At 43.9% G+C, this 14,933-nt stretch overlaps 1 protein-coding gene across 1 annotated transcript in view; it reads left to right on the forward strand.

The window, feature by feature from the left end:
• The window catches only part of PDIA5 (protein disulfide isomerase family A member 5), a 103,934-nt gene that overhangs the window by 24,329 nt on the left and 64,672 nt on the right, over nt 1–14,933 (forward strand). Inside the window, 4 exon segments of the mRNA XM_076340604.1 lie at nt 5,409–5,492; nt 6,267–6,312; nt 12,496–12,588; nt 13,871–13,931. Of these exon segments, the coding sequence (XP_076196719.1) occupies nt 5,409–5,492; nt 6,267–6,312; nt 12,496–12,588; nt 13,871–13,931 (284 nt within the window).

The following is a 14,933-nucleotide window of genomic DNA, read 5'->3' on the forward strand; positions in this document are numbered from 1 at the left end:
AGGATGTTCATCAGTCTGTTGTCTGGAGAGGGTATTCTGTGGAAGGTAGCCAGAGGGCATTGCAGAGGCTGCACATCGGGCTGGGAAACCCTGTTTGATAATTAACTTCTGAGGGCTGGTCTGAAATTGCAGTTGCACTTCCCTGAAGTTATAACTGGAGTTGTTCTCTGTAGGATGGTTTTCACCATAACATAAAAGAATGAAAGCAATTAAACAACAGAGACAATAATGAGAGTGTGTGCTGGTAACAAGATGACAGCTTTGGTACCTTCCAAAGCTTTTTCCAGTGTTGGGAGGCTTGCTTTGTAGGCAGCCCTGTTTCTGCTCTGCCATATTGCTCTGCTTTTCAGAGCCTGTTCCTCCTCCTTACCTGCTCAGTCTTGTCTCTTCCAGCTGTTGGGACAGTGACAGCATTTGTACAGCCACTGATATAACAAAGCCTCCGTTGCTTTGGGGTCCACAGGCGCAACTATGATATAAGGGACTGCTGAAGCATAATTTATGTGGATTGTTGAGCCCCGGTTTCAGATGGAGAGACGTACAGATAGAGAAGATAAAATCTGTTTACAGATTGTGAGGTCTGTGGTTCACGTGTGGTTATGTGATATGCTGATAGAGTGAGATAGCTTTTGTGCAGGCAGACGTACTGACCTGGTTACTTAAATTGGTGCTGTCAGTGTTTCCATTAATTACTTCTCTTGTGCCTGGAAACACCGTAGGTATGGATGAAAAAGAAGGCTGGGTCCAGTCTGCGTTGCAAAGTGTTAGTAGATGCCAGCACTGTGGCATCGAAGTGGCGTGGCCACACAGCATATGCACACGCTGCTATTACGCTGGCAACTGGCGATGCGAACTTTTTTTGAATGGCATTTTTGTCATTTCCTAAGAGGGGATTTGACAGTCGTTCCAGATCCTTCCTCCGCAGAGGCTGATATGGTTGTAGGGCTGTTTTCCCTTCTTGATGAGAAGTCAGTGGGCAGCATTGCATGATAAGGAAAATAATTAGGGAGCTGCAGAAGATCTTACTTGTGCTCATGAGAGAGGGTGGTGTTGAGGATGTTCGGTCTTACCCTACTGCCTTCAGGACCTGCCAGGATCATATTTGAATTCGCCTCAAGGAGGGTGTTTTGCACTGCCACCTCCGTGCACTGTTTCTTACTCAGGATCCATCCAGCTCGGGCTTGTTTTGTTTTTAGAAACCAATGTGGACTTACTGCGGCCAAACTCCTGCATCTTCTTTTGTGTTCCTCCTGTCTAGCTTTGTCCTCTGTTCTTTGTCTCTCCAAATTACCTTGACACATTGCTGCAGAAGCCTTTCTCTGGGTTGCTCCTGCCACTGGTGACTGCCATCAGTATCTCTTGCTGCTTCTCCATCCTTGTGACCGTGAGCTCCCAGGCCTGTGGGCAGCCCTGCACAGGCAGAGCATCCTGCACCACTCCTGAGGAGCGCCTGTAGCATGTCCCCTTCAGGTGCTGGCTTCACTGGTGATGAGCCAAAGGAGGTCCAATCTCCTTCGCAAGCCCCTCATCCTCCTCCTGCCCTGGTAACAGCTGGCTGCCTGTGCAAAGTGATTATTCATGCATGCTAATGCTGACAAGGGACCCCAGGGGTTTACAGGGAGCGCTCCAGTCGGGCTTCCTGCCAGCTCCATCATAACCCCAAATGACAAAGTGTCTCCCAGTGGAGGAGACGGGGATGTGAATGGAAAGGGGTGAAGTATTCCTGAGATGCACCCTTGTCTTTGTTATTTAGACTTCTTGCTTAGTTAGGTCAACTGGGATCTTTCATTTTATCGTTCTTTTTAACAAGCTGCCATATGTCTTCACTTCTCCAGCAAAGGAGCGTTTTGGAGTCTCGGTTTGATTTGGTGGGAAGGGGGAGCATGGGGAACATGCCTGTGGGAGTGGAAGGAAGCCGTGCCATCGTGCCACTTAAGGTTTGACCTTATTACCATGTAGACAGCTGCTGGTTAGGTCCTTTGTGGTGTTGCAAATAGGTTGATGTTTTGGATGATTTTCCATGAAGATAAAGCTGGATGATTTGTAGGACTGCCTGCAGGCAAAGCAGGGGTCTCTTCAGCAGTAGCAGAACAGGGACCTGTGAGGGTTTGAATTGCTCTGGACAGAAATGGCAGGAGGCAGCCAAGGATGGCTGCTGGGGGCACATTACTGACCTCATCCTCAAACCAGTATTTCGTAAGCCTGGTGCGTTATCTGGAGTGTCTTGGCCTGGGTGGTAGAGTGCTGATTTTGGGGGTGGTGGTGGGGGTTTTGGGGTTTTGTTTGTTTGTTTTTCTTTTCTTCTTCTTCTAGTCTTTATAACAAATTCTTACACTGCCTCTTCAAGTGGTATAGTTAAATTGTAAGAACTGGAGTCCTAATTACCCTCTCCCATGTGAGAATTGAGGAGCTCATCTTCAGAGAGAGGCTCTCGGCTGAGATCCAAGAGACAAATCTCAGAGCAGAGACTGCGTCTGTGTTGATATTTACTCTTATTAAGGATAATGGTCATTACCAAGTGATATCAGAGCAGGTTGCTCTTTGCAGGTTATTTTTGTCTGGCTATAAGTGCAGAAGAAAAAGCAGAATGGGTCCATCTCTGCCGTTTCTGTATGTCTCCTTTTCTGCTTCTTCCAAAGATTCTTTAGTATAGCATCTGAGTTGGTGGGTCTGGCATGTGCAAAAATCTGCACTGATGCATGAAAAAATTACTGATACATATTTAGACACTTCCTATTCTGGGAATTTGCTCCTCTTCCATCCCTTGCATCAGTGCAGATAGCTTGCATAAACAGACTAAACTTCCAATGCAGCAGTGCAGAGTATCTGCCCACTAGATGGTAAGAGACATACTGGAGCAAACTGCTGCTTTCTTTCCTGTGATAATGGATGTGCATTCAAGCAGTTACATGAATCTCTACAAATTTAGCAATCCTGAAAGTAGGGCAGGCTTAGATCCTCTTTCCTTCCAATGAAACAGCTGTTGTTATCTTTTTTTTTAATAGAAACTCATGCAAACAGAAAATGAATTGGTAGGAGTTGCTAGCTGCTTGCTCACAGGTACATCTCAGTATAATGTTTTGTAGCCTTTTTCAACTATAAACCTTGCAGAACTTTTCTAAGATGTGTATCCGGATCGCTAAATGACACATAAGGTAAAATTACACTTTTTTTCCCCACATTGTTTGAAGTTGTACCAAATGGGTGGCAGAACTGGCAACAGAATTGTCTTGATACCTGTTTTGGTCCTCTACTGATGCCAGAACGATTGTCTGCACATCTTGGGGTTTGACAGACCCTGTTGCTGGAGGTAGGTTTCAGCATTACGCTTGTTCACCTCAACCATCTAACATTTGTCTTGGCAAGGCTGAGATGGCCACAAATATATGTGTACCCTGGAAACATTTGGGAGTGTTTAGAAGAGCATTTACAAATGTTGACTGTGGTGCGGGCTGACTTTGGTTAACTGTCTGGCAGTCAGCTCCACAAAGGTTTCTTGTGCCTAGATCTGTCTGGGGTAAGACGGGAGGATGATCTGACACTGGTGCCTCCTCCTGAGATTCCCTGACGTTCGAGTCGCTTAAGTTTAGCCCATGGGACCGTTGGAGGACTGCAGGTGAGAGAAGACAGGATGTTTCTGGCCCCTGGGTTTGATGTTGTTGCAGACTTCCTGTACAAACTCCACGTGGCAAACCAGCTTTTCGGCAAAACTCCAAATCCAGGCTATTTGTTTCGTAATCTAGTTTTGTTACAAGGAGGGATGTTCACGTTACTCAACGAACAGATGACATGTTTTAGCTCCATCTTCCACTGCAGTCTGGGGAAAACAAAGATGCAGCAGACAACAGGAAAATAACTGTCTTCTCAGGCTCAGATCTCCAGTGTCCTGGAGAGGCAAAGAAAGCGTTTACGGGTTACAATGGCTAGCTTTGGCTACGATCTGAAAATGCAGAACTGACATGAATTCAGTAAGACTCTTAAGATAAACATGCTTCTATACAGTTGGGATTACAGGTGCTCCTTCCTGGTGAGGTAGCTGCATGCTTTGTTAGTTCCTTAAAGCGCTTGTTTCTGTCTTCAGCATAATATTTTGATGCATGTGTCCATAGCACCCTCCTCCTCATTTCCATCTACAGTAAGCATTTGGGAAGTTTCCACAAAGGCACACTCTCATCTGCAGCACACTGCGAACTTACTGTTTGTTGTTCCTCACATTTGCAGAAAGGCAGCTGGAGAACATTGGGAGAATTAGCACCGGTGCTGGCAGCAACACTTAATTTGGTGGGGCTCTTGCAACCCTTGCATCTCAGTGTCTCTAATCAGTTTAAACTTGATGGGTTTTCAGTGTTTTCATTTTCTAAATTGATTTATCTGCATAAAAGGTACAAGTTGTCCTCTGCTGGGAACAAGTTTCCAAGCTTTCTAATCTTGCTGTTTGTCAATGCAAAGAATAGTCTTGTCAATGTGAATCATCCTCTTTTCTTTGTAGTTGTACTGTTTCACTCATCTCCCCAGGTCTTTGACTGACTTCATATTCACTTCAGCTTGAAGTGTCCTTATAGCTTCACTTCTATGTTGTTTAGGACAGCAGCTAGGCCATGAAGACCCTTTACCTGCTCACCTAAGCAAATGTATATGCAGTTTTCTCCCATGACCCTTCTCTCTTCTTCAACTCAGCCTAATCTAGTGCTGGAAGCGATTCACTCTCATTCAGTTTGAAAACCACCTTCAGCAGGTCTGTCTGCTCTTACGTGCCTCCTTCTTCAGGAGCTGTGGCAGATAGTCTTTACCTCCACTTGCCAGTTGTGGCTCTGGGACACATCCCTCATACCTAGAATGAATGGGGTTGCTGGGCTTGGGACTCTAAAATCTGAATTGGTTTTTGTTTTCTGCAGGACCTTTTTAAGGCTAGCCACTTGTGATCTGGGCTTGGAGATACCATGAAGATGTTTCTTTTTGATTTTGCGTTATCTTCTGCCAGATATAAAAGCTGACCTGCTCTTTCTCTTTGAATCTTTTCACAAACAGTGCTCTTTGACCACCACCCTAACAGTAGCACGGTCGTCTTGAAAACTTGACTTCCTAAATTTTATGTTAATCCTATGGACAGAAGGTCTACTGAGGTACTTGGACATGCTAGAATGGGCTGCTTTTCTACTGGTTAGGGCCTGTCTTTGGAATGTGGTTTTAACACAGTTCACTGTGTCCTGACCAAGCAAATGGAGAAATTAAATTGGCTAATGCAGCTTTCCACAATGCTTGTCCCACAAACTTAGCTGAACAGCTTCCAAATTACTGTTAGTTGCAACTAATTGCTGATGAGGAAGCACAGCAATGAGTTTTCAGAACTGAATGCATTTGATTTCCTTTCTTGTAACCATTTTTCTTCCAATATGTGTTTTTTGCAGTGATACTGAAAGCCGAAAATTATGCAAGAAGATGAAAGTAGATCCTAATTCAAAGGAGAAAGGAGTGGAATTACTCCATTATAAGTGAGTGCTGGGCTGGGATTTGTAGTTCCTAATTGTTGATGACCCTGTTAGGACCATTCGTTCTCCTTGCAGCTCCATACTGCTGCAGCATGAAGACTTATTTTTTTATCCTTTGACATGTGAAATTGATTGCTGTTTCTTCAGTTTGCAAGCATGTGTTGTGACAGAAGTTGAGGTGAATTTATTCTGCTGTTGAATAGAGTACACTAAAAGCATGAGCAGGGCCTGGAAGAGATGCCCAGTGGACTAAAACTACCCAATGCATAGGGCTGATGCCTGAGACTTGAGCTCTCTTACTTTCTCTGTCACGTGCCCTCTGGCATGCGCCCTGGGCAAGTCGCTTCACCTCTCTGCTTGCTTTTCTTGCTTGAGATAGTACTTCGTAAAGTAAGCGGAGAAAGGCAAGTGTAGTGAGACAGCAAGAGATTTTCCTCCTGGAAATAATAGGAGTGGGAGTACTGTTAAGTGTAAGAGACACCAAGCAGCTGCATCTCCATCTCCAAAGATCATGCCTTAGTAAATACTCTTGTTAAAGTGTCAGAGAGGAAATTATTTACTAGAAACCTGTTTGCTTTACACTCTGTTTTGCACCCTCCCTTTTTCCTTACTCTTTTTTTTTTCCCCCCTTAATTTACTGTACTGTAAATTCTACTTAGTTCTGTGGCTTCAGCAGCATAATGTTATTCTGGTTAGTGAGAAGTGAGGGAGAGCAGCTGTATGATTTCCAGCAACGTTACTGTAAGTTAACACTATTCCCCACTCCTTGTTCAACAGGGACGGTGCATTTCATACTGAATATAACAGAGCGGTCACATTGAAGGTAAATTTAAATATTTGATTATTATTCTTTTGGTTTTGCTAGATAGGGGGGAGACATTTGTGGATTAAAAACAGGTGTTGGTACTTTTTCATGCTGAAGGCATGGAAGGGAGGGGGTTAATCTTCATAAACAGCTGTCAGAATGACCTAAAGGTTTTTGTGTGTGTACATGTCCTCCAACCACAGATCCAGGAAAACTGTGTATTATTAAAAAGATTGAACCCATGTTGAACTGTAATGTAAATTGTGAGTTAACTTGCAGGCTGGTAACAAATAGGGATTTTCTTGTTTTGATTACAGGGTGCTATTAATGGCAGTATAACTAAAAGTATTAGCTGATACTGCATTTTGGTAAGGAGTTCTCTGAGGTTTTTAGGTTGTGTGTTTATAAACTTTAAAGGGAGCTGAGTGGCCTTACCTTTTGTCAGATTATGGAACCACAGTTCCTACGGATGTGCCCCGAGTGCAGCAGGGATAAAACAACCTTTCTTCTCCTGCAAACCTTGACACAAAGCAACAGAAAGCAATGTTCTGTGAGGGCAATGGAAGGAAGAAGACATGAAATGTGAAACGAATGTGTAGATCTTGATTGTGGAAATGGTGGACTAAAAGCACAGTAAGCAGGCCGAAAGTGTGCAGCCTTCCTCTGCGAAGCCCTGGTGAAGCACTGGGAGTATCCTCACGTGAGGCTGCAGCCCTGCAATGACTTGGCTTCCAGAAATGACTTCTGGCCAGCTCTGATGCCCAGTTCCCATTTCTCTTCCTCCTCCAGCAAACCCGGCTCTGCACCATCACTGGTCTTGTGGAGGCTTGATGACACCACCTGAGGCTGACATCATTACATTCACTTCCCCTTTCTAGCTTGTTCAGGGGTTTGGCCTGGGATGGAGGAAAGCCTGTGTGAGATGCTACATGAACCTGAGTCTGTCAGAGTGGCTGTTCCTAAGCGTGCTTGCTCTGGACCTTCTTTTTACAGCCAGAGTTGTGGGGCAGCTGATGGGGGGGACTGTCTTGGAAGCATCCCCTGGCTTGAATCACCCATTCAGCCTGCACTTGGGGTTGTCATGCAGGATGCACCTGAGGTGGGGAGAGTAGGACTGTGTATCTTCCCATCTCCTGCAGTAGAAATCTTGCCTGGCGCTAGGAAGGGCAATGTTAGATACCCGGCCTAGTCAGCAAGTGCCTGAGGCTCCTTCTGTAATTAGTGAGGAAATGCACTTGGTGAATTTTTTTCCCTCTTGGTGGGTGGTGGGGCGAGGGAGACTTAGTTGCCTAAATTTGGGTGGTATGAGCAATGCATGAAATGTCTTTCCTGCCCTCCATAAAGTGCTGCAACCAGGAATTAGTGCTGTCATTCTTCCTTACAGATCGGATCAACTGGAAAGCACCTGCAGAGCCCCAGGGGGCGTTGGGCTGAGAGGCAATCATAGCACAACAGGAACCATACCATTTATTCCTTCAGTTGCGGTTTTGTGATGAGCGTTTCCCCCTTCCCTCTTGCCCTGCCTGCTGGGGAGAAGGAAGCAGCATCCTGTGGACAGGGATGTGCAATTCCAGTGCGGGTGGATGAGAGGTTTTGAAGCTCCCTCCCTCCAGGACCTCTAGTCTTTCTTAATTTAACTGCCCTTGTGAAACCAGCTGCTAATGATTTACAGGTTGGACAGTGCATCAGAGCTGGGCAGTGGTCAAATAACTCAGCTGAGTGTTTACTTGTTCTGCTGCTCACAGCTGCCTGAATATTTTCTGTATTTCTCCCTCTATACCACTTCTCCCTGTTTTCTTCTGTTGAAGCAGTGACCTTTCTTTCTCTCTCTCACCTGTGTTTGTCAGGAATCTCCCAGTACATTACAAACAGCAAGCAGCAGAGCAACACAAATTACAGAGTATCATACCCATTTTACGGACAGGTGGACACACTGAAGAACAGGGAGATTAAAGGATTTGTTTCACATCATTCAGCAAGCTTGTGGCAATAAATCTCAGATCTTCTTTCAAGGCATCCAGTAGATATATTAATATATGTATGACATTTTGGAGAATGATGGACATGGCTCTGAAGAACTGTAAAAAGATTATTCTGAAGTAATCGGCAATTTCATAGATGTGGCTGATCCAGCTGATAGTGTACTTGGGGGTTTTAAGAAAAGCTTTTCATTTCTTAAAGTAACTAAATCCTTCTGTAATTAGCAGAGAGGCCCTTGTGGGTTTACTGTTAGAAAAATGAGGAATAAAGGATAGCTCAGTGCTCAGAGTAGGGGGAAGTTAGTTAGCGGTCAGAACCTCCTGCTGCTGAGACCTGTGTTAGGATTGGGGTATCTGATAAAGGGAGGTGAACTGCAAGATAACAAAGTTCGGCGCTGCAAAATTATTAGGAATAAGTCTGAAGAAATATTTCCAACTCCTTGCAGAAGGGTTTAGGTTCTCACAATACAAAGTGGCTTGTCAATATGAAAGTAGGAACTTGTGGGGTAATGAACATGAGAGGGAAGGAAAGGACAGAGCTCCAACTATGCTGGAGTAATGCAGGCTGTTGTAATGGATTTTGAATTACCAGTCAGGACAGCAGTTGGCTTGAAAATATTGGCCCTGTGCTTAACAGTATTTAAAAGTCAAAGGAACAGAGAGTGGAAGAAGAAATGTTATTGCACCATCTGAGTCCATTGGGTTCCTTCATCTTGTGTCTTGTATGTGATTCTGGTTGCCCCATCAAGTGAAAGGTGTAGAAGTAGTGCCCCCACAGAAGGGCAGTGAGGATGATCAGAGGCACAGATGGCTTGAATATTTACGTGAAGATTCTTGGGCTTGGAAAAAAGGACAGCTGGAGGAGATTATGATAGATATTTGTATAACTGTGAGTAGCTTGAAAAAGGAAATGAATACCTGTTTTTTCTCCGGACTTGGGTGCAAACAGTGGCATTTTGAGGAGGCTGATTTGAAACAAATAACAGCAACGTTTAAAAAAAAAAGCTGTGGAACTCATAGCTACATGTTGTGAAAGCCAAGAATTTAAAAGTCTTAAAAACCATTTCAGATAGTCATAAAGGATAGATCCATTGACAGTTAGCAAACACAGAGGTCCAAATACAACAGCTGGTGCAGAGTCCATAAACTTAATTAGTTGTTGCCAGAAATTGAGAGCATATACCAGTGTACGCTATATAAGAATGGTACTAGTATGGTTTTTCTCCAGGTATCTGTAGTCAGGTGCTGTTGGAGACCTAAGCTTAGATCAGTCTGTGATCTTAACTGGTACGTCTGTTCATACATTGCTTTAGCCACACCATGTCCTAATCCTTGATAGTGCCATAAGGCCGGTATCCATGCTGTGTTTATTACATGATGAAGCCTTTTCTGGAGGCTAAAGTACAGGGAGAGTTTTACTCTCCTTCTGAAATGGAGAAAACTCATTAAAGTACAAATCTGCTCAGTACTAGCAAAGGGAATAGACTAACCGAATAAATTGATCCTGCTCTAAACTCTGATTCCTTTTCAAGTCTGCTGTTGTGAGGGGGGTGTGTGTGAAATCAAGGGAAGTCTCTTTATTAGCATCCCTACTGCATTATACTTCAAAGGAGTGAAAAGTACAGGGATGTGTTTCTGTGTGTGTATATATATATTTTTTTTTTTCCAGGTTAAAACCTAGGTCCATATATGATAGCCAGCTATTGTGCTGATAAAACTTGCTTGCTTTTAGCAGCATAGGCTGGATGAAGCCATGTCCTGCATTCTGCCGAGTTTAACGTTCAAAGCTGTTGCAGGGGTTTGGGCAGCGGGTTACAGCCCAATGTGGCTCTGTCAGTGCCGCGGGGTCAAAGCGGGTCCTGAGCACGTCATGGCAGGACAAGAGCGTTAGCTGATTCTTCAGTGTGGGGGTTGCTGTGGTCTGGACCTTGCTCTGGTTTCTAACCCAGCAGCCTGGGGACCACTGCTTTTCTGTGATTAGAAAGTCCTGTGGTTTGTTTGGTGGAGGGGGGGTTCCTTCCTATTTAAAGGCACACAGGAAGTTCTCTTCACTGCGTGGAGTAATGAGCGCAAGGCAATGTACTGCCTGCTCCTGCCAGAAGACATTACACATCTAATTTTTTTTTCTGTCTTGGCTGAGAGGGAGAGGCTGGATGAATTAAATCTCTTTAATCCCCCATCCTCTAACCACATCTGTTTCTACATGACTGAACTTGGCACGCAGGAATTCTTGAAACTAGCAGAGTCAATCGCATTCATTAGCTATTTGAAATGTTGACCCCTCTCTCCTCCCCTCCAATGTATAGTTGAGGTCTGTGCAGACTGGGAGCGAGCAGAACTTGATGTAGCTTTCCTAAATGTAGAACATCTCTCCTGTTTTGTCCTCTTCTCTCCTTTCCCAATATATTATTAAGTCGTCTTAGGGCATCATTTGGGATGTTAATGCCTCTAGTTTTAGAGCTTTTTACAACTGTAACTCCATTATAAATCACTCGATTTTATTTTTTTTCCTAGCTAGCTGCTTTCGCTGCTAATGCCATATTAAAACACATTTCTTCTCCTTGAAGTGTTTGTGGTCCCAACACTACTACCTCACCCCTTAGGTCTTCTTACTGTGTACATTAAGTGCTTTGCTTTTTGTCTAGTGACTAATATATGCTGCCTCTTGTGATAAGACAAATCTCTTCAATATTAGCTGTGCAAGTAGACAGAAACATAAATATAATAAGTGGATCCTGCCGTAAGCTCTGAATCCTCCCAAGCCTTGCAGTACCAACTGAGATGCAGGAAAAGGAGCTGAACTCCACTATCTGCTGATAAGCTGTTGGGATGTTGTATCAGAGCAGCCCTATCAAAGGCAGAGAAGTGGCAAAAGTGTCTGAGACTGTTTTAGTGGCATGTGTCACCAAGAGTGCCGCTAACCTGCTCTTGAGGAGGTGGAGTACAAACCTGGGCTTTTAGATGGATGCTCGTGGTGTGTGTTAGTATATACTTAGCTCTGCTCTTCAGTTGTGAGCTGCTTTGGCAAAATATCCCATGGGCTGTAAAAGGCTTTAATGAAGCTTTTCTTTGCTCCAGCTCCAAGTAAGTTCACTTAGTGTTGTTGCGGCATCATCCACTCACTCTTACAATAAAGGAAGCTCCTCGGGGACCTCACTATGTTACTGGTGTGGCAGAGATCCTGTTTGGGAGTGGACACATACCTACAAGCAATGCCACAGAGAAAGAAATGGCGTCAGTCTGAGTGGTGAATGAATACAGAAAACCAAGTATTATGTCTCTTAGAGCACAGACGTCTGAGGATAACAGTGATCGAGCCTGTGCTTCCATGTACAGCTGGAAATGGGGGGCAGTGCGACTCTGCTGGAATCCATGGAGAGCGTCTCATTGACTTCGGAGGGCTGGAGTTTCCCTTAGGCTCAGGCTGAAATCGGAACGAGCAGAAAGTATTTCCTTGTGATAAGGAGAATATCTGTGGTCTGCTGAAATGGATAGTTGGTTGCGTGTCAGTCAGGTAAAGCAGTTAGTATGCATGCACGTGTACTCAGCTTGTTGAGTATGAGAGCTGCAGAGTCATAGGGTCTTGTATTTCCCACTTCTCTTGTCATGTTTGCTTCTTACTCTCCTACTTAAAAATCCATTGAGTGCAGTTTCTAGGTAGATGGGTCATAGAGGGAACTATTGGTGCATTGTTCTTCCTCTGACCAAATAAGCAGTTTGATCTTTAAGTGTGGAGTTCGTTGCTTTTGCTCACAGCAAGTGTCAGCGTGCCCTCCAACGAGTCCTGTTGGATTCAAAGGTTACTCAGATATGGTGAAAGGTATGGGAACCTGACCTCTACATAAAGAGAAATCTTTCCTGCTAAGCCAGGGAGTAGCTGTGGAAGTATTGCAGATCTAGTACCATTGAAAGAGCTCTCTGAAGGATCCTTGAAGCTACTGTCTGTGTGCTGGTCTACTTCCACATCGTTTTCCCCAGTTTTATAGTGGAAATGGGAACTGGTAAGTTGGGATATCAGTTATGAGGAAAGTACACACCAGTGTATCACTTGGTTCTGCAATAGGAGATTTGTGTTCATCTGCATTAGAGCAGATGAGTATATGAGCAGAAAAACAAAGGCACTAATTGGGTGGGGTTTGCATGACAGCATGGATTTGAGATTAGATGTCTCATGGTTTCCATTCACTTTGCTTTAAAAGCTTTTTTTCCCTGTTTATTACAGTCTATGGTGGCCTTTCTCAAGGATCCAGAAGGTGCTCCACTGTGGGAGGAGGATCCCGAAGCCAAAGACGTTGTGCATGTTGACAGTGAAAAGGTACGTTAGCTGGATAGATGTTCTATATGTTTTATAAATATATGGGATGAAGGGAGTGTGTATGTTTGTGTTAACTCTTAATGAAGCACCGTTATTTCCTTTCTTTGGAAGGGAAGTTTAAAGCACCCAAACTGTTTTTAAGTGACTTGACAAAGTTTGTGGATTGTGATAACTATAAAGTCTCCTGCTTCCCGCCTTCCCCTCCCCTGCATGTGGTCATGATATTAGTCTGCCAGCTACACAGCAAGTGTCAAAACATTGTGGATGGTGTGGCGGCAGAGACCTGTTTGTCTCGGGGAAAGTGTAGCAGCTTGCAAGATGCAGTCACTGCAGGATACAAGTAGGAGTTACAACGGTGCTCTTACAACTGCAGGTTGTCCTTAAACCTCGGGTTCCCTCATGTGCCTGAGGTTGTCTCGGGAAGTCTGCAGCAGGAAGGAACAGGATCCAGATCTTGAGTGATTTAACCTTCTACAGTAACTGTCCTCTCAGCGTTTAAGTGCGAAAGCAGCAAATACAACGAAAACTACCTTAAAAAGCCAGTGCCACCACAGAGCTACCCATTATTTTCCCTCTAATATAATCAGCTTGGTCTTTTGTATTAGTTTTCTAGTCTATAGATTTTTAAAACTTAATTGATTGGACTCTAGCTGGTATTTCATAAAGGGCCTTTTCAATTTTCTGGTTTTCATTTTTCATATTAGAAACAGTTATTTTGACATTCAGTTTTTGTAGGAAGATTAATTTTTAATGTTCACTCTCTGTACTCTATTACCAGCCTTCCAAGGGTTGCATTCAATTTGAAAACTTCATCTGGTTTCTCTATCATGCTGGTTCTGAAAAATCTATTCTCATGGCTTCTCATAGCTCTGACAAGGTTTCATAGTGTGGAAACTGAACTTGTTTATTATTGAGTCTGACTTTTTGAATTAGAGTATGGCTTTTTGGATAGGTCAGGGAAGAAAAAGTTTCCAATCAGAGATTCTGCAGTGAGAATAAACCAAGCCATGCAACTTCCACGTCTCAACAGTGAAGATACTGGTCTAGGATATTTAGCAGATATTCGAATCTATAACAAATTTTGCCATCTTCTTTCAAGTTAAAATTGAGCAAGGAGAAGATACTCAAGTCTTGTCTGTTGGGAAAGATGACCCCTCTTCCCTCAGATAAATGAGCGTATATTATATGAATACATATATTAACTTTTTAAAGTTGTAACACAAATAATAAGAGGCGTCTTTGGGTATAGGTCCGTTTTTATTTTCTTTGGTTCATTCACTAGGAGTTGAGAAGGCTTCTGAAGAAGGAAGACAAACCCCTTCTGATGATGTTCTATGCCCCCTGTAAGTAACCCAGCATGTCCTCTCACCTCTTTCTCCCTTCTCCACTGAGAGATCTCCAAGTCTGAGTAGAAGCCTCACCTGTGCTTCACTAATGACCATCTTGTCCCATCTTTATCATTCAACTCCTTGTGTTGTTCTGCCTGTTCTCAGTTTTCCCCTAGTTGTCCATTGCTTGTATCCTAGTCTTGCCTCTTTCTCTTGTGGTGATGATGATTCTTGCTTGTTGTTCTTTTAAGCAGCTGCTTTCTGTAATTTCTTTACCCATTGTCCTTTCTAGATTTGTGTTGTACAAGACAGAAACACTGTATGTTGAGTGCATAAGTGTTAATACATCTGTCTGAGAGTGCCTAGCCCTCTGGCCTGTACGGAGCTGTAAGTGCAAACGGGTATTGCACACGCTTTTTACTTTTGCAGTTTGAGCTGTAGCATAAGACAAGCTGGTTCCACACAAGGAAAAGATCTCCAGAGGAGACCATGGAGTTGAAAAAACGCAATGTATTTGTTCTTCCTAACTGCAGGCAGAGGGAACAGTGCAGTGGTCAGGAGCAGGAATATCTTTCCTACTCCATCCAGGAGGCACCTTGGGTGTTTACTCACATTGGTAGGAGTAACTTGAATACAAGTGAGATTTCATGGGGTGGGCAAGAAGGAAAGAGAAGAGCACATTGGAGTCATTGCATTTCTTTTGTGACCTTGACCTTGTATTGCTGCTATCTTGTCATTGCATTGGCTGCTTGTTCCTTAATTTTGCAGATTTATAACTGCTTTTTTTTGTGCTTCCTGGTGACTGGTACGTGAGAGGCTTTCCAGCTCTCAAAACAAGATGGTGTTGCACTGGAGTTGTTGCTCAGCTGGAAAGCAGGGGAGCCATGAGAAAGGAATGCACGTGTGACCTAAGCTAGAAGAGCCTCCCAGCGCTGCCCTGATAGGGAAATTGATGTTAGGCACCACTAGCAATTTGCTGGCTGATTCTCTTTAAAACTGTGTCCCGTGGCAGCATTA

The sequence above is a fragment of the Aptenodytes patagonicus genome, chromosome 6, assembly GCF_965638725.1.
Source record: "Aptenodytes patagonicus chromosome 6, bAptPat1.pri.cur, whole genome shotgun sequence".
Lineage (NCBI taxonomy): Eukaryota > Metazoa > Chordata > Aves > Sphenisciformes > Spheniscidae > Aptenodytes > Aptenodytes patagonicus.